Source organism: Eublepharis macularius, chromosome 8 (genome assembly GCF_028583425.1).
Source record: "Eublepharis macularius isolate TG4126 chromosome 8, MPM_Emac_v1.0, whole genome shotgun sequence".
NCBI classification, from domain to species: domain Eukaryota; kingdom Metazoa; phylum Chordata; class Lepidosauria; order Squamata; family Eublepharidae; genus Eublepharis; species Eublepharis macularius.
This window is the reverse complement of record NC_072797.1, coordinates 111,982,571-112,001,199: the sequence shown is the minus strand read 5'-3', so window position 1 is coordinate 112,001,199 and position 18,629 is coordinate 111,982,571. Positions and strand designations below refer to the sequence as shown.

Genomic DNA, 18,629 nt, shown 5'->3' with positions numbered 1-18,629 from the left:
CCTGCATTCTGATCTTTTCTCTTCTAGCAACAGCGTATGCCCCCCCCCAGCATCTTGTTGAGCTTCTGCCTTTTGTGCAACAACCCACACATGCTCATACAAAATTCACGCCGCAGCCACTTCAGATCCTTTGTCCGACTGTACTAGTGCAAAAGCAACAAGAACAGGGCCAACTTGCTAATCGCTTGTACAGAAACCTGACAATAATGCTAAAGCACTTGCTTAGGTAACACTGTTGTCTACTTGCTTTTATCCATGCATGCCTGCACTGTTCTGTATGCATACACATTTTCTTATATGCCTGGGTCTTAATAATCTCCTCTCCATGTCCTCTTTTTATAATGCTTGCCCACCTGCTTTAAGGCCTGACAACAGTAAGCTCTTCAGGGACTTGGGAATAATTAGTGTTTATTATGAGTCATTACAATGCTTAGCAAGGGCTTAGCAAAGCAGTGCCCTGAGTGAAGTCTTTTAAGTATCAACATAAAATTTTAAGGTAAGAATGTGCTGTAGAAGTTAATATAATTCCAAACTGTAGATTCATCAGTTTTTGCTCGTTCTTCAAATGCAGACAAATACTCCCTTAAAGAAAATAGTAGGGTTGCTGTGCATTGGTAGCATAGGTGCTCATCTAGTTAAATCAGGAGAAGGAAATGTTAAATCAAAGCAAGAACCAGGGCTTTTTTTCAGCGGGAACGTGGTGGAACAGAGTTCCAGCACCTCTTAAAAATGGTCACATGGCCAGGGGGGCTGCCCCCTGATCTCCAGACAGAGGGGAGTTTAGATCGCCCTCTGCATCACCAAGTGGCGCGGAGGGCAATCTAAACTCTGTCTAGAGATCAGGGGGCGGGGCCCCCGGCCATGTGACCGTTTCCGCTGAGGGCAATTTAAACTTTAAAAAACTCCTCCCTTGTTCCAGCTGACCCAAAGTGATGTCATTGTGCGGTCTTGAGTTCCACCACTGAGTTCCACCACCTCTTTTCCCAGACAAAAAGCCCTGGCAAGAACTATCCCTCATTTAAGAGGCACAAGGCTTGGACTATGAAATATCACTCATACATGACCTGCCCCATTGAAGTAGATGAAGATGCTTCCTTTACACAGTTTATTAAACTGTGCTTCCAAAATTTATACACTTTATTAAAATAAGTCACCATAAAACTGCAGCATGACTTTCAGAGAAGCCTCTGCTTTAAATTACTATCAATAAAAATATAAAAAGTTCAAACAGTGTACACAAATGTCAGATTAATTATAAAAGAACTGGAGCACTTCACAACTCATCAGAACAATTCTTCATACTACAGCAAAGGAAGTTCCATTAATAATGGAAAGTTTTCAATTCCAGTAATGTTTAGACCAAATACATTTTTTTTCAAAATTATGTATTGCTTTGCATGTCTTTTTTATCTATATGAACCATGGCAATTGGTCAGTCCCAAAGTTTTATAAACTTGTCGTGTATCTATCTAGGTGTATAATTGGATCTGCATTGTTTATCAGGAAGCTTGTTTAGATTTTCTAGGTCTAAGTGACTTGTAAAAAAGTAGCTTTTTTGCCAATTTTTGGCACATAACCAACCATTTCCATTCAGCTCAGCCTCACAGATCAACCTTGTCAAGTATATGCTTGCAACAAGGGCAATTTAAACTTGCATTTTTATACGTGGCAATTATTCTCATTCCTCATATACCCATCATGTCTTCATTCCTCATCTAATCTTGTCGAGAGTTGGCTCTTTTAAATGGATATGGGCTTTCCTGTGGTTTCTCAGTTTGAACTTTCTCCTTGCCTTGCCAATCATTGCCTGAGGGAGGCGCTCCCCCATCCAGACAGTACTTGGTTGTAAGAAAGGCTTTATAAAGGTGGCAGATTTTCAATTCAAGATTAATCTGAAGAAATGAGAAATGAGAATAAAGTAAGGCAATGCATTTTTAAAAGATTCTTCTCTCTCAGAGAAACAGCTTGGGGATATTTTGAACTTTAAATTGGATTAAGGATTTCTCTCCCCTCTGAGAATAGCCATAAAGAGGGAGTGATCTATAGTACATCAATACAGCTTGTTTGCTGGGAGGACTTAAAATTTGCAAGGCCCCTTTGCCACTTGAACTGATTTTTATAGGAGTCCTTTTCATACCTTTGCACATTATCAGGAGTCTACTAGTTGTGCATAGATCATCCTGATATGCATTGTTACTAAACTGTGTGAACAAAGGCAGCACACGTATTTACCATGCACATACTGTCAGCAGTCAGACTCCTTCCTCACTCTAACGGCCAAGCTACAAGTGACGAATGACACAGGTTGGACACTTGTCAGCTTCCCTCAAGTTTTGATGGGAAATGTAGGCATCCTGGTCTTGCAGCTTGGCTCTCTGACTGCTGTCCAATGGACCTTTCAACTGTCACTTGTCCAACATTCCACCAAGCTGCCTACATTTCCCATCAAAACTTGAGGGAAGCTGACAAGTGTCCAACCTGTGTCATTCGTCACTTGTAGTTTGGCCCTAAGAGGGCAGTTTATGGATGGAACATCATAAATGCCTCTCATAAGTCCAAGGTACCGCCTGGCCCATAGCAGATGCCATCTGGGCAGGAGCCTGCAAAACTACCAGAACATGAGTCAGAAGCAGTTGGCTGACTGATGGCCCCTCCATGCCCTGGAGAGACACAAAGATAGAGGGTTCCTAAGAAAACCCATGTCTAATCCCATCAATGCCCTGCTATACTTCCCCTCCACCCACATATCCTAATCAAAGCTATTCAGCAAACCTGAGAACTTTTCCCATCCGATACTTAACAGGTCATCAAGTAATATTTTCACCCATAGCCTATCCCAGATAGTCACTTGATGCCTCTCCCAATGTATTGTTCTACCTCCGGACAAACCATCAAGCCATTGTTTTGAGAGCAAGATGTCAACCTTGCCCCAGGGAACATTTTGCTCTATAATTGGGCTCCCCAGTTGTTCTGGATTCATATACCCACCCTCAAGCTTGCTTGAGACTCTTATCTTTTCTGTGAAATGCTGGTCATTTTGCTGCCTCTGAGGAATTCTTCTTTTTGAGACTGGTAATTATTGCCCTCCCTGAAACTTCTTTCTCCCACTTTCCTCCCTGACTTTCATAGTTAGCCTTATATACTCGCTGCATGTGATTTTCTGTTCATTTGCCTTTTACTTTTCTTTAATAAAAACCTTTCCTGTTGAACATCTGCCTGATTTATTTGAGAGTTCTCCAAGGGAATAATCTTTGTAAACATCGGTGGAGATTCCTAGTTACTTCCTCTCACTTATCTCCTGTAATGCTAATTACCCCAATTAATTAAGGAGACCTGTTTGGGTAACAGTACTGCTCTGGACTCACAAATGAACCACTGAATTTATCAGGGATCATGTTCATACATAATGAGGCTGTACATGCATGATAAATACATTGCCCAGTTCACACATCATAGCAACCACATGTATCAGGAAGATTGCAGGTCGTGTTCAATCCCTATACACACAGTTGATAGGCTTCTGTCTGAAAAAGGCTGTGCAAGAACAACATGTGGGATTATAGAACACCAGAAAGCTTTGATGGACTTCATAAGGTCAGGCAAATAAAAACAGCAATCTGGAAGTGCTTTTACACTCCACCATTTACTGGTTGGAGCTGTCTTTTCAGGTGGGAAGTGTAACAGTTAAATCAGGTATAATGCTTTTGCTAGGAGTTTGGAATAAGGTGCAACATGTAATCAGTGTTTCCAGAAGAGCACAAACAAAGATGTCCAAAGAAGAGTAACAAGCCTCAGATCACTGTAAAATATGGTGGCCAACTGGCCACTGCTGAATGATCACTGAAAATGAACAACCTTTTTATTAGGATCAGTTCATGAGCGTACACTAGACTGGGAGAAAGGCCACATTATACAGCCTAATGTACACTTGGCCTTTTTGTGCCTCTGGCAGAGAGAAGGTTTAAGCCTCCTTGTCATTGCCCTCCTGGCACATCTGTACATCAGCACAAGCAAACTTATACCTAGACATGGGCACGAACGGAAAAAAAACCCAAACAAGCTGTTCATTGTCCACTGCCATCCACGAACAACGAACAACGAACAGTAACTAACATGACCCTGTTCACAAACATGTTCATTGTTCGTGGCCCTTTAAAGATCCCTTTAAACTATCAGCTGGCAGGTGGCATGGGGGATTCCCCCCTGCCGCCTGCCAGCTGATAGTTTAAAGGGTCCTTTCCTGCCACATGCAAGGGGCAGGGCCCTTTAAACACCCCACAAACTGACCTTCCCAATGTCCAATACCCACCAAATTTGCAGGGGACATAGTCCTCACTGTTCTTCAAAGACCCCCCAAGTTTCAGAGAGATTGCACCCCCGGAAAAGTATGATCCATGGGTCCCCCCCTTTGCTGTCATTTTCTCTTTACAGTGGCAAAAACGGAACTGCCTGTTGGAAGGCAGCCACTTTGAGGGGTTACAAACTGACCTTCCCAATGTCCAATATGTACCAAATTTGCAGGGGACATAGTCCTCATTGTCCTCCGAAGACCCCCCCAGGTTTCAGAGAGATTACATGCTGGGAAAGGCATGATGCATGGATCTCCCCCTTTGTTGTCATTTTCTCTTCACAGTGGCAAAAACGGGACTCTCTGCTGGAAGCTACTTTGAGGGGTTACAAACTGACCTTCCCAATGTCCAATACACACCAAATTTGCAGGGGACATAGTCCTCATTGTCCTCCGAAGACCTCCCAAGTTTCAGAGAGATTGCATGCTGGGAAAGGCATGATGCATGGGTCTCCCCCTTTGTTGACATTTTCTCTTCACAGTGGCAAAAATGGGACTCTGCTTGAAGTACTTTGAAGGGTTAAATCCAGAAGGAAAGCCAGAAAGAGTTCAGACAGAGTTCAGTCCCTGCTGTTGCCAGGGGAATTGATTGAAAGGCCCCAGACTGTCTGGCTTGACGAATGGCTGACGAAGGCAATGAACAAGGCTTGCAATGACCACTTGTTCGTTTAGAATGGAGCCTCATGAACGGCTTGTTTCCATTCGTAATGCTGTTTGTGCCCATGTCTACTTATACCTAGTAATCATGACATTTCAGTGTAGGAATACTTGACAACCCACCAATTAAAATAGATGTAGATAGCCAAACAAAGAGGAAAAGGCAGAAGCAAAATATTCCTTTGTTCAGGGTATTCTTTTTATAATGTCTTCAACCTTTAAGTTGAGGCCCCATCCGACTGGCCTCAACCAGGGCCAGGGCTTTTTCTGCCCTGGCCCTGGCCTGGTGGAACGCTCTCCCGCTGGAGATCCGGGACCTGCGGGACCTGTTACAGTTCCGTACGGCCTGTAAAATGGAGATGTTCCACCAGGCCTTTGGCTGAGTGCCAGCGGGTGTCCTCCTTCTTCCATCTAAGACCACCAGTTTTTCTGGGGCTGCCCTTGGCCATCTGCTATGCTCATATACAGACTCCCAATATTTGTTTAAACAGCCTGCTCCTGGACTATTTTAATGACGTTTTAAAAATTATTATTGATTTTATGGTTTTGTGACTTTTAATGTATTTTTAATGTTGTTAGCCGCCTTGAGCCCATCTGTGGGGAGGGCGGGGTATAAATAAAATAAAATAAAATAAATTAAGTTAATGATTACATTTTGACCTCTATTGCTATAAGTTTCCATAATTCTAGTGGTAGCAGAAAAACAGATCATGTGATTTTCATGAATAAGTTTATACTGTTGACCCAAGCGACTAGTTAGGCATAACAACTATGTTTATACATATGAGCATTTGGCTCTCTTTGGGGACCAGTTTCCTAAACAGAATCACTACTAAACTTAATGGATTTAGGAGGTAACTTGGCTTGGGGTGGCACTTTTTTTGTTGATGCAAATAATGACTGAATCCATTGCACACAGCAAGCTTAGTTGGTCTGTTACATTTTTGATTATAGCATTGTCCTGGATCCTAAGCCTTGCTTCCACTTGTGTTGCACCCTTTTCGCTGTGTGGTGTTGTGCTAAAAGTTTCTGCTCACATAAGAACAGATCTTTCAATGAACTGAAAAAGTACTCAAAATTAGAGGAAAGTACTACAGAGTGGAATACTGCCTCCGCAATAGCAAATGGAGGCAGGATTTCAGATCCAAACCATAGGGTGCAGAGTGTGGACTGTCGACTTGGCTATAGTTAAAATGTTCTGTCTAATCATTGCATTTTATATATCTTGACTATTCGTCTCACACATAATAGATGTGGGATATAAATGTTTACAATAAATAAATAAGGCAGGATGCCCAAATCTGTATAGAAAACCAACTCTCTTGACCATGCAGCCATTCCTCTCTTAAATCCATTAAATCCAACTCCCTGCCATAAGCTGGAGCACCTGTTCTGCCTCAAGTGGAGCTGGGAAGGGGCAGAACTTTGAATGTTCATGCCCTGGGTCAGCTCTTGGGCACAGGTCCCATGGCCTCACCCCCTTTTGACTGCTGTATGGCATGGAAGGGGAAGCGAAAAGAAGACTGCTCCTCTTTGCTCTGTGCTGGACCTTTAAAGAGTGGTGGCTGCAGTCAGGCTAAGACTTTCAGCCATCATGTAGCCCTTTGTTACATAAAGAGCTTTATATTGGCTTAATGTCAGGGCTACCTGGGATTCAGATTTCTTAATTAAAAATAACATTGTCAGGGACGGTTATTGTTAAGATAAAACACTAATTGTTTTTAGACTCACCCTTTCCATTTCTTTGAAGTCCTCATCTAGTTTGGTTCCTTCTGCTCCACCAACCTTCTCACTCACTTTCTGCAAGACAAAAACAAAGAGAGATCCAGCTGATTGTGATAAGCCATCAGCAGCTTAATTACGAGCTTTTTGTTTTCCAGTAGGAGTGTGCAAAATGAAACAAATGAGCCAAAAACACACATGGAAATTAAAGAGGCTTCCGAAACAGTGAGCCAAATCCAGGGAACGATGTTATAATGGATCCATCCTACTGAAAAGTTTGTGTGTTTTATTTTGGTTCTTACTGTGAAGTGGCAGCAGTAGGCAAGCAAGCAGTGGGCCAGCACTGCAGCATCTTGATTTCCTTAACAGCATTCACCAATTTGATCCAAAGAGGAGAGAGCCCTTATGTTATGTTACACCACCTAATTTACTCCATTGGCAGGAAGAGAGAATGTGTGCAATGTGCATTAGTGCATCTCCCCCCCCCCGCCCTCCAGTGGCATTGTCTCCCTCTCCACTGGAAAGAAAGGCAGGGTATAACACCTTCCATTGAAATCAATATGACAAAATTTTACCATGTGGTTCAACATGGAACTGAGTAGGGATCCCAGACCCCCAGTGGGGGCAGGGGATCCCTGCCCCCACTCCCCACCCCCACTTACATGAGCAGCGGGGGACGTGCCTTCTCCTTGTGAGCTCCCCCACGGTGTGGCGCGCTCCTGTGCACCACAGCCACTGGGACTGGGCCCGTTTTGGCCCAGATCGGGGCCGCTGTGGAGTGCGGGAGCGCTCCTGTGCTCTGCAGTGCTCAAAACGGGCCCGATCCATGGCAAACCGGGCCCGTTTTCAGCACCTGCAGAGTGCAGGAGCGCAGCAGCTGCAGAGCGCAGGGCCCGTTTTGGCCTGTTGCACTCCTGCAGAGCGCAGGAGTGCAGCAGCTGCAGAGCGCAGGGCCCGTTTTGGCCTGTTGCACTCCTGCAGAGTGCAGAAGTGCAGCAGCTGCAGAGCGCAGGGCCTGTTTTGGCATGGTTTGGGCCCATTTTGAGGCACTGCAGAGTGCAGGAATGCTCCTGTGCTCCACAGTGCCCCAAAATGGGCCCATTCTGCTGTGGATTGGGCTCATTTTGAGGTGCTGCAGAGCGTAGGAACACTCCTTCACTCTGCAGCACCCAAAATGGGCCCATTTGGGCACAGATTTGGCCCGTTTTTGAGCTGCTGCGGAGTGCAGGAATGCTCCTGCACTCCACAGCGCCTCAAAAATGGGCCCAATCTGTGGCAGAATGGCCCATTTCCAGTGCTGTGGAGTGCAGGAGTGCTCCACAGCTCCCAAAAACGGGCCTGCCCAGGGGCCACGCAATGACGTCACTCCTGAAGTGACGTCATTGCGCCTCTGGGGGCGCGTGCGCATGCTCTGCGCACGGTCTCCCCTCCCCCCAAAGGTAAGTGCCAGGCCCCTGTCCCCCGCCGGGAGGTTGAGGGGGCCTGGCAACCCTAGAACTGGGTGACTTGAAGAATGAATCTAACAGATTGTGCTATAGAGCAATTGGAAGACCTATGAAGGGGTGGTGACAACAGCAAAGAAATGTTACTTCTCTACCACACATTAGCTAGTACATGATCATCCCAATTGTTTACATTAGGTCAGCATCTGCTGACTTCTAAATCTGAGTCTTTGTTGTCTGAGGAACAGATAGTTAGTTGTGATACTTCTGCCAAGGTTTTTGCTAATAAAATAGCGTGATGTTGAAACCAGTTATAGCGTAAATCAATCAGAAAAAATGCCTAATACAACACCAGGTTGTATGGTCATTTTGACAGAGCTGCCATGATGGATATTGACAGGATCCTAGGAACTGTGATGGCTACTATTTGTATTCTTGATCCTTGCTCATTCTGGCTGCTAAAATCAGGTAAGGCCAATTTCAATGAGTATTTAGTGTCTTTCATAAATCACTAATTCAGGAGACCTTCTCTCAGCCACTCAAAGAGGTGGTTCTCTATCGACTGCTTAAAAAGCATCCATCTGAATGTAGACAAAAGCTATGCCTCTTTGTTAATCCTATTGGATTTATCTCCAGATTTTCATACCGTGGACCATGCCATCTTGTTGAGACATTTGTAGACAGAAGTATGTATCAGGTGATCTGCATTAGAATTGGTTCAAATTCATAGAATCATAGAGTTGGAAGGGGCCATACAGACCATCTAGTCCAACCCCCTGCCCAGTGCAGGATCAGCCTAAAGCATCTCTGACAAGCATTCATCCAAATTATTCCTCTTGGATCAGACTAACAGGGTTACTGTTTGAAACCAGTTCTCTTCAGTGTAGGACGTATCCTGTGTGGTTCCACAGGGTACAATCCTATCGCCCATGCTTTTCAATCTCTATGTACAGCCCTTAGAACAAATCATTCATAGTTTCATGGTTGGTTGTCATCAATATACTGATGATTCCCAGCTCCTGGTGATGCATGAGCCGATTGAAGGAACTGCCCGCAGGCCAAGAGCTATCCCACAGAGCATTCGGGAATCCCATTGGATCCATAAATCTTCGCAGGTTGCTGTAAATCAGCTTGCTGCCCAAGTGGGAGGTAGCAGTTATCTTCAATCTGACCCTAATGAAGAAATAATTTGACCATGGCAATGGTTCACAAATGACTCCAGATTAACCCTGTATGAAGGATTAAATCTAGTGTGTGGCTACCTTTATGAGTGAAAGTCAACACAACCTGAGAGAGACCAAGATGGAACAAACTGAATGGCTAAGAATGAACAAATTGAAATCAAATCCTGATGAGACGGAGGTTATTTGTTACTGTTACCTGTTACAGGGTAGAAAGAAAAAAAAATGGAATCTAAATTTACTATACTATAAAGACAATACAAATTAGTGGCACAACTATGCAACTAAGATCTGAGTCAAGTACGGAAGGTAATTCAATGCTAGCAGCTTCTTTCTCAACTCTTTTGGGTCCAGGGAGTAAGTATACAAAGAAGCTTCATTTAAAAGGGGATGGCAACATTAATGCATGCATATACCTGTCCTTCATTTCAGACAGGAATTAAGATTAAATGGTAAAGCGAAAAGGGTGGGTCTTTAGATGTGGTTTGATGAAAAAGAAAGAAATGATACCCAAGTGTATATTCTGGGACCCAGAAAACCTTTAGACAGCTCAGATTGGTGCAGCTATGGAAAAAACTCTGAAATAACATTAATGTCAATATACTCTAAAAACACCACTCTGTGTGGTTTATTGTACAGCTATTGCTTCCTGTTGTATATTCCAGATAGTTTAATCAAGCTGTATAAGAGAACATGCATAGAACTTCAATTACTTCCTAGGACACTGATCAAGGAAACAAGTGTCCAAAGAGGAGTCCTTAACACATGAAGGTGACTCTGTAATTAATCTATCACTACTCATATGACAGAAGAGGAGATTAAATGGACCAGTACTGTAGTATTGCATTGCACCCTAGTAATAATACTGCTCAGAAGGTTGTTCCACATCTTTTAAGAGTGTTTTTGGGACAGTAATTAATTGGACATTTGTGTTTCATTTATCAGAACTTCGGCCTAAGTGTTGTAAAGATCTGGACTGCAAGCTTGCTGTTATGAATTATGATCAAGGTAGGATTCTTAAGCCCCCTCCCCAACCAATTCAAATGTTATGAATTTTTATAGTACACCTAAGACGTTTTCACGTACGTACCTAAAGTTTGAATAAGTCAACCATTCACAATCATTAGACAGGTATTTTTGTTGGAGAATCAGCTTTAGCAACGGTTCCCAATTTGACTTTACCCTTCCCATTTGCAATCCCTTGCCCTTGTCTCTATCACAGTGGTCCCTAATATGGTGCCCATGAGCACTACGATGTCCACAGATGTGTTTCCTGGCACCCACCTGCTTCTTCTCCAAAGCAAAGAACCAACCCTGGCTTTCTTCTGCTTCAAAGGTGATGCTTCAGAAGAATGCATGGGACAATCCATTAGAAGACCAGAACCTGTCCCCTTTAGCATTTTTCTGCAAGGCTAAGTTGTATCCTATCTGACATTTTTTTAACTCAATGGATTTGCATGTGTTAGAGAATTTTGTGAACTGCACGGCTTAGCTTCATATGACTCATTATTCGTCCCAATTAAGCCCAGTTTTCAAAGATCATTTCTGTGTATACATATACATACAACATTATTTACAAGGACAGTTCATTATGCAAAGATTTAGTGACAGTGCTGATGAGAGTTGACTTAAGACAGATTCTCAAAAACATTTATTATGTACTATCTTACACAAGGCACGTGTCACCAAGCCAGAGGCTTGCCTTGGACTAAAGAAGTCCTTTCTTATTATCTTAGCTATATATCTAAGAATATTTCTGAATTTGGTCCAGAAATTTCCCCCTATGCTTTGTGCCTTGTTGTAGTCTGCCTTTGTTCTCCAGCCACAGTTTACCAATTGTGCAGGGGAGTGATCCTTTCAAACCACTACTCAATGGGGGAATAGAACATGAAGTTGCAATTCCCTCTATCCTGCTTTAGTACATTCTGTAATTGTGGAAGGGAAATGTTACCAGTTAACAGTAAGGAGGAGCAGACACTGAAGCATTCTTAAATTAAGAGCTAGATTTCTAAAGAATATTTAGCAAATAAATTACCCCCAAAATAACGGGAATCTTCCTGGAGTCCCTCTCTTCTCCATGAACGATGAAGTCTGCTTTGATGGAGGAAGAAGCCCAACGTGGAGGAGCTCACATTCCCAAAGCATCAGATGGACAAAAATATATATGAATACAACAGTTTGCTAACCTAATCCCTACACATGCCCGTAGGAAAGGGGAACAAAAAGAGAAAGGCTATGATTTTTCCCCTTATCCCATCCATACTTTCAGTGGACTTCCTCCCTTGAGAAGTGTGGCAGAGGGTAGGAAGGAGTCTCCCTTCTTGTACTTTGCTCCCTCCCTTCCAAGAGATCACCACTTGATGTTTCTACCTCTATCATTATCTTCTTGTCTTGGGTGGTGGGAGGGAAGACCCTCATGGTCCCACCTGACAGCAATTTAAGGAGAGAGCAAAATCACCAACTTTTTGAGATGCAGCAACAATGGCCTGGCCCTTTAAGGTTTTGCCACCTACTTGCTTACTCCCTCCTCAGCTTACACTTCTGAAGAAGACATGCACTCAGGCACATGGTCTGTGCTGGGGTTCCAAATAATCACTGGGAACAAGGTGTTGAAAAAGTAACAAGGCAAAGATGCTGGACACTATTTAAGGCTTACGCAGGATCTGTGTCATTAATCGTGTGACCAAATCTGCCTTGTTTTATGCACTACACAGATTAAAAAAAGAATAAACCTTCTTCTAAGAAAGACCTTTAAAAACAGTACGTTTATCTATTTTATCACCCACATTAAAACTCTTATTTAGACTATAAAGACAATAAAGCAGCTGTGCTAGTATTCTTTTATTCCCTCTGCTATTATTTCCCAGTTGAACAAGATCAGCCTTTTAAAGTGTAGCTTTTTCCTCTGACAGGTCTTACAACAGTGTCCTAAAACCCACTGTGAGATAACAAATATCTGCTAGTACAGCTTCATAACCAAGGCTCATGATAACCAAGTTTTCTATCGTATGGCAAAATCAAGGGAATGCCTTAGAACAAGCCATATTGCATTGGTTTAGATAACTAGGGCTTTCCGCCCACATCGCGCAGCTATATTTGGAGCCATCTAGCCATAGTACCTTACTGTTGCTAGCAGCTCTGCTACCTGCTTGAGATACCAGGAACTTCTGCGTACCAACCTGTTTCTCTACAACTGAGCTATGGCCCTTCACTAGGGTAGCCAAGTCTCTCTACCCTCTCAGTGGGAGGGGAGTGACCCAGCACTCACCCTTAGAGAGTCCTCCCTGCACCTACATGATGAAGTCACTTTCAGGAGTGACGTCGTCATGCAGGCTGTGAGAATCTTAAAGAATCAGCCCCTTTGGAGCCCAAACCAGCCTGGCGCAAAGCATGGGAGCCTGCACAGGGACATCACTCTTGGAAATGTTGTTGTGCTGCATTGGGAAGGTGCCCCAGGAGGCCCATCCCCCCTGCCTTCCCCCCTCCACTGCCCAGGTGGGGGGCTGAAGGTGGGAGCAGGGGGATCCCCTGCCTCCACCAGGGTACTTCATACACAAAATACTTAGGGGTAAATACACGTATCCAGGTTCCAAATTATCAAATTATATTTTTATATCTAAAGTGCTCAGTGTTATAGATTTTCTAAATACAAAAATAAGCAACTATATACAACCATTTATATGTCCATCATAAAAAGTGAATACAGGGAACAATGTATAACACTATCATAAGACCAGAACCTCCAAAAGGTCTCTCGGCGCTGGATGTAGTCTCTTCTACAAGTGTTCATTTATTCTCTGCTTTTCATATAATCCAGTCGTCCAAGACTCCCGCATAACCGTCAGTTCATTGGATAAGTGGGTATTGAAGAAGGTAAGTAAAGATGATGCAAATTTAATCTTCTCTGTTTGTTCTTTTGCAGGTGGATGGAAGCAGATGGAACCAGGGACCCCAAAGGATCCCCCAAACTGGCCCTACAAGCAGCCGGCAATATTTTTTAGCTTGTTTCATCCTGCCAGAACTTCCTCAGGGGCCAAAGAAGACTCCACCAAATAACTTTCTAGAAGTAAAAATTTATATCATAGAAAATACCTGTTTTTAATATCCCCCCATTATAATTTCCAATGCAGTAAACTAAAATATACACTCACCAGCCTTTTACAGCAAACAAACTCTTACATGGAGTTCATTCTCAGCACTGTGAGGTCGGTCAAGATAACTAACCCCACCCTCACTGAGGTAATAAATACAGATGCGCTGCTAGCCACTGTCACATTTAAAGAAACAGCAACCTCAGTAACATTGAGTGAGACAACTACAGAAAATTATAAAAAACAAGAGAGATTACATTCCAAGTTAAGTCCTCTAGGTTGGAAACTGCCTAAGGAATGAATCCACTGTTCTTCCCGTCTCAACAGATCTCTTTGGGTCCCCCGCCCCCACCAGGGTACTGGCAACCCTACCCTTCACCTTAGTGAGAATTTAACAAGCTTCCTGTTCATGAGTCAGATTAGTGATTACCTCAGTAGGTTCTGAACTCCTTGGGGGGCATGGGATAGGTTTAAAAGAATTAAGAAGAAAAATATTTGCATATCAGACCAAAATATTTTTATAGAGAAACAAAAATTATAACTACATTTCACAGTGAAACAAAAAATTCACTTTTTAGAGTTTAAATCCCTTTGGAAGCTCAGTGAAAAAACATAAAACTAATGTATTATGGGGTGTTTTGTTCCCTGGGTTCTTTTTTGTTTGTGGGTTTACAGGAAGATAATTTCAAGTGGTGCTAGTATTTAGGACCAGGGTTCCCAAGACGGTGCCCACTGGCACAATTGTGCCCACCAACTGCTTTTAGAGAATGGGTGAGGCCAGGTGGGGCTTTTGCAAATTGTGGCTTCAGATTCGTCTTTGATTGGCTGTACAGCTTTTTAAAAACATTGCTTTGGCAGAAATTTAAGGTTGCCAGGTCCTTTTACTTCCCCAGCGGGAGATTGGGAGCCTGGCACCTACCTTGCTGTGCCCCTGGTTCCTGGTTTTCACACGCGTGCACAGTGCACACACATTCCTGGCTTGCATGATGATGTCACCTCCAGGAAGTGACATCATTGCGTGGGGTCAAAGGGTGGCTAGGAGGGCTACTGTGGGTTGGATTGGGCATGATTCGGCCAGACATAGGCCCACTGCAGGGGGTGTTTTGGCACAAATCATGCCGCTGTGGGCATGAGAGTGCACCATGCCACCCAGGGGCATGCTGCACCACCTAGGGGCACCCCAGGGAGCACCCCCACTGGCCAAGTAAGTGGGTACGGGGGGAAGGGTGGGAGCAGGGGATGGCACCCCTACAGAAACTGCTTTCATGGTACAAAGATCTTCACTGTGTGACTGAAGGTAAAATGTAGCAGCTCTTTTGCGGCTGGCTCCACCTCCTGCAGCAGCCATTTTGTGGCAGCCATTTTGTTGCTGTGCCCACCCATGTCAGAATTTCAAATTTGCCTGCAAGCTTAAAAAGATTGTGGACCTCTAACGTATGACATTGTTTAAAAGTAATGTGCAGATAACAATGTCCTAAAAGAACAAAACTATAGAGCCATTTCTCTATGCATTGCCCAAAACATGCAACCTGGGATGGAATTTTTCACAACAGAAAAAAATCAGCACAATTCTGATGATGTTTTTGGCCCAAGATATTTTTCTGTTTATAGAAAGAAAAGTCAGCGGCTGTTACTCTGGAGACTGTTTACTAGCGTGCAGGTTCCAACGACCTAAAAGTACAAAGGTTTGGGGCCACTACTCCATCCATTCAATCGCCACCCCCCACCCCTCACAAAAGCGTAATCAGTTTAGACATTATTCTCTGATTATTTTTAATGAGACACTGGCTCTTACTAACATTTCACTTCTTGATGTCACATAAAACTGAAGAAGTGTTCACCAGCTGGTCATTTTCCATTTCATTAATTTGTTTTGCAAACCGAGGTTTCAGTTTGTATTAAAAGTAAGACACTGCAAAGGCTCAAAAGCTCAACTTACCGTTCTGAGATGCCCATGCCTCCGTGTCATCCAAAACATGCACAAATCTGGACTGAATGAAACGAAAAAAAGAGCAGCCTCCCTCTGATCACCCGCATATCAATACAGTCCAGCAACTGGAGAAGAACGTTGCTCTCCTACTACTCAGCTGAACCCCCAAGCTTTCCAGAAAGGGATTTCAGGCAGCAGTGACAACAATTGAACCAGATATTTTATGGCAAGGGACCATAATGGTCCAACAGGAGGCAGAGTATCATTGGTCAACAGAAAACCTCTAAATGTAATTCCAATAAGCTTGCAGTTAATTAAAATCCAAATCAATTTGAATTAACTGCCAGGTAGTCAAGAAGGCCCAACAGTCTAGGGTAACCACTGAATGATACTATATTCATAGAAGAACAGTTACATCGGCCCAAGATAGCATTATCTGACAAAATAATGTCTGCACTTTGCAAACGTAGAGCCACAACCTCATTAGTGGCAGTAATAATATTTCATCTAGCAAGGTGGTAGGTATCCGAAGCCTGGAAACCGTTAGATGAATAACGATGATATAAAAGTAGAAATGTGTCGTCCTCCCAACGTCCTTCACAAATGGAGCCATGGGGCAGGGAAGATTGAAAGAAATGCAATATTGACTTTCCTATCAAACCTAAACATTTTATGGATTTAACAACATAAAATGCATATAACTTAGGTAGCTTATGCATTTTTTCCCCTCAGTGCTTTCCACTGGAAAAATTGAAAAAAGGTCCTTCGAACCCCCCGCCCATATGTTTCTGTTTTCTGGACTCACTTCTGAGGCCTGAGCATTGAGTGTCCTCAGTTCCTTTAGCTCTAAGCCTAGGGCCGAATCCACACGTCTCAAGTTTGCTGCTATTTTCCCGCCATTTATGCGCTTCTCAGAGAGCTGTTCACATACTCTCACCTCAATCCTGCAATTCTTTCGCATCCGTTGCGCTGCGCCTCAGACGAGTTTGTCATGCTTTCCAACGCTTCTCTTGCGCAGTTCTCACCATGGATGTGAACAAACAGAAGCGGTTTACAAAGAGACCACACCCACTTCCTTGTTTCTTGCCTTTCCGGAACACCGTCCCTGTTTGCCAAGCAATTCTTATGGTCCCAACTCTGTCTGAGGCATGCCTGCACCCCCGTCCAGTTTATTTATTTATTTTTAAAAGGGGTGCTTTCCTAGTGCTATTGTGCAATCCCATTTCAATTCCCAAGCAGTTTGGGAAGTGGCGTTGTAAAAAGCCCATGGAAGCATCAAGGGGGGGGGGGGCTGTCATTTTTATTACAGTGAATAATGTTTTACTGCTGAAGGACAGCCTAGGTAATTTCGGATAAGTGGACTGTGGCTGAAAAGGTTGACTCTTTCCAGGTTTTTTTTTAAATTTAAAATTATCAGTATAGCGAAAAATTGCTATCCTATAAATATAGTTGAGCGGTAGTCAGTGGTAATTGGCCATGCAAACACCTGTGTCCCACCAATGTCCATAATCTCTTTCAGTGACCCATTGTGCTCTCCTGGGGCTCTCTGACCAACAGAAAATGCTACTTCGGTCTCGGATGTCTATGAATCAAATGTATTTGCAATACAGTGGAAAACTGATATAGCGGAAATCTCTCATTAAATTAAAAAAAACCCGTCATGTCGTCATCAGCAACGGCGGATCTAGACCCGCCCCTTATCCCGCTTTTCTCCCAGGGATGTGAATGAAGCATAGTGCGACGCTGACTCAGTAAGAAAGGGAATGTGAACACAGCCTGGGACATTGCGGGATAGAATCCAGCGCAATAAATGAGCAGGAAAACCGGAAGGTAGGGAAGTGTGGATTCGGCCTAAGTTTCAGTGAAGGTGAAGATGGGAACTTGGCAGAGACTTTTCACTGGTGAGTCAAACGCATGGTCAAAGGCACCAGTTCTTTCACAAAGTCAACTTGCAGGAAAGTGGCTGGCACTTAATGAAAAACAAAATCAGGCTGAGTGAGAATAGGCCCTACCTCTCCTGCCCCTCATCATGACTTTGGTGACAAATTTAACATTCCAAACAAATAATAACATAATAATAACACTTGATTTATATACTACCTTTCAGGACAACTTAACACACAGAGCGGTTTACAAAATGTGTTATTATCATCTTCACAACAAACACCTTGTCAGGTGGGTGGAGCTAAGAGAGCTCTGAGAAGTGTGACTGACCCAAGGTCACCCAGCTGGCTTCAAGTGGAGGAATGGGGAATCAAACTCGGTTCTCCAGATTAGAGTCCTGCCACTCTTAACCACCACACCAAACTGGCTCTCCAATTTGTAGTCTTAATATTGTTCAGAGTTTCCCCACTGGTCCCACGGACTTATCACTAAAAAAAAGAGGGTAAACAAACGTGAAAAATTGAAAGGGGCACAAGAGTGGTTATAGAACAGAGCTGATGGAACTTGCTCAGTGACAAATAACTCAAGGTATTTTGCTACCAAACAGGTAGTACTGATGGTGGCAGCAGTAGCAGCTCCCCCCTGCTGAGCAGCTCACTGCTGCACCATCATCCAGGACTAAGGGTGGTTATATTAATCTAAAATGGGGCTCTGCGTGGCTGATCTGATCAGAGATCACCCAGCGTCATGGACCTTGCATCTTAGAGAGGGGAGTTTAGATAGTTTAGCCACAACTAATCAGTTAGCAACTGTTTGTTGCTAACCTTAGTAGTAGGTTAAGTTGCAGCACAGGCCATGGTCTGGATTCCTCTGGCAAGGGAACTATTCTTTTACCAAACTTCCAAAGAATGGATAAATGCAGAAATGAAGGAGTAGCTGAGGGGAATTCTGTTTATACAGCTGTTACAGTAATCTTCGCAATAATTTAATTACCAGTATGCATAAAATAAAGACACAGCACATTTTGGGTATGAAATTGCCCTGCTAGCACACAGTTCAAGAAAATGGCCAAATATTTTTGTTAGTTTGAAATATAGGCCAATGATATTTATATTTTCAAACTTTATGGCATGGAGACAGCAGAGACTAGAGGTGGGTCCCCAGTCCAAAAAAGGCTAGGAAACACTGGTTAATAATGGCAGGCAGCGGTTTTCTGGAATCTCAGGCACAAGCTTTCTCAGCATGACCACCTGAGATCATTTTAACCAGAGGTGCCTGAAACTAAACCTGTGACCTGCTGTATGCAAGGCAGGCACTCAGCCTTTAGTGATTGCTGAACTATGGGAGCTTCCATCAGACAAAATGGCCTGTAGC

The 18,629-nt window shown here is 43.5% G+C and overlaps 1 protein-coding gene across 1 annotated transcript in view; it reads right to left on the bottom strand.

Moving 5' to 3' along the window:
• Positions 1-6,760, bottom strand: part of SH3GL2 (SH3 domain containing GRB2 like 2, endophilin A1) — a 29,775-nt gene extending 23,015 nt beyond the window's left edge. Inside the window, exon 1 of the mRNA XM_054987037.1 lies at positions 6,737-6,760. Coding sequence (XP_054843012.1) covers positions 6,737-6,745 — 9 coding nt within the window. The 5' untranslated portion in view covers positions 6,746-6,760. The remainder of the gene's footprint in view (positions 1-6,736) is intronic.
• Between the last annotated feature and the right edge of the window lie 11,869 nt (positions 6,761-18,629).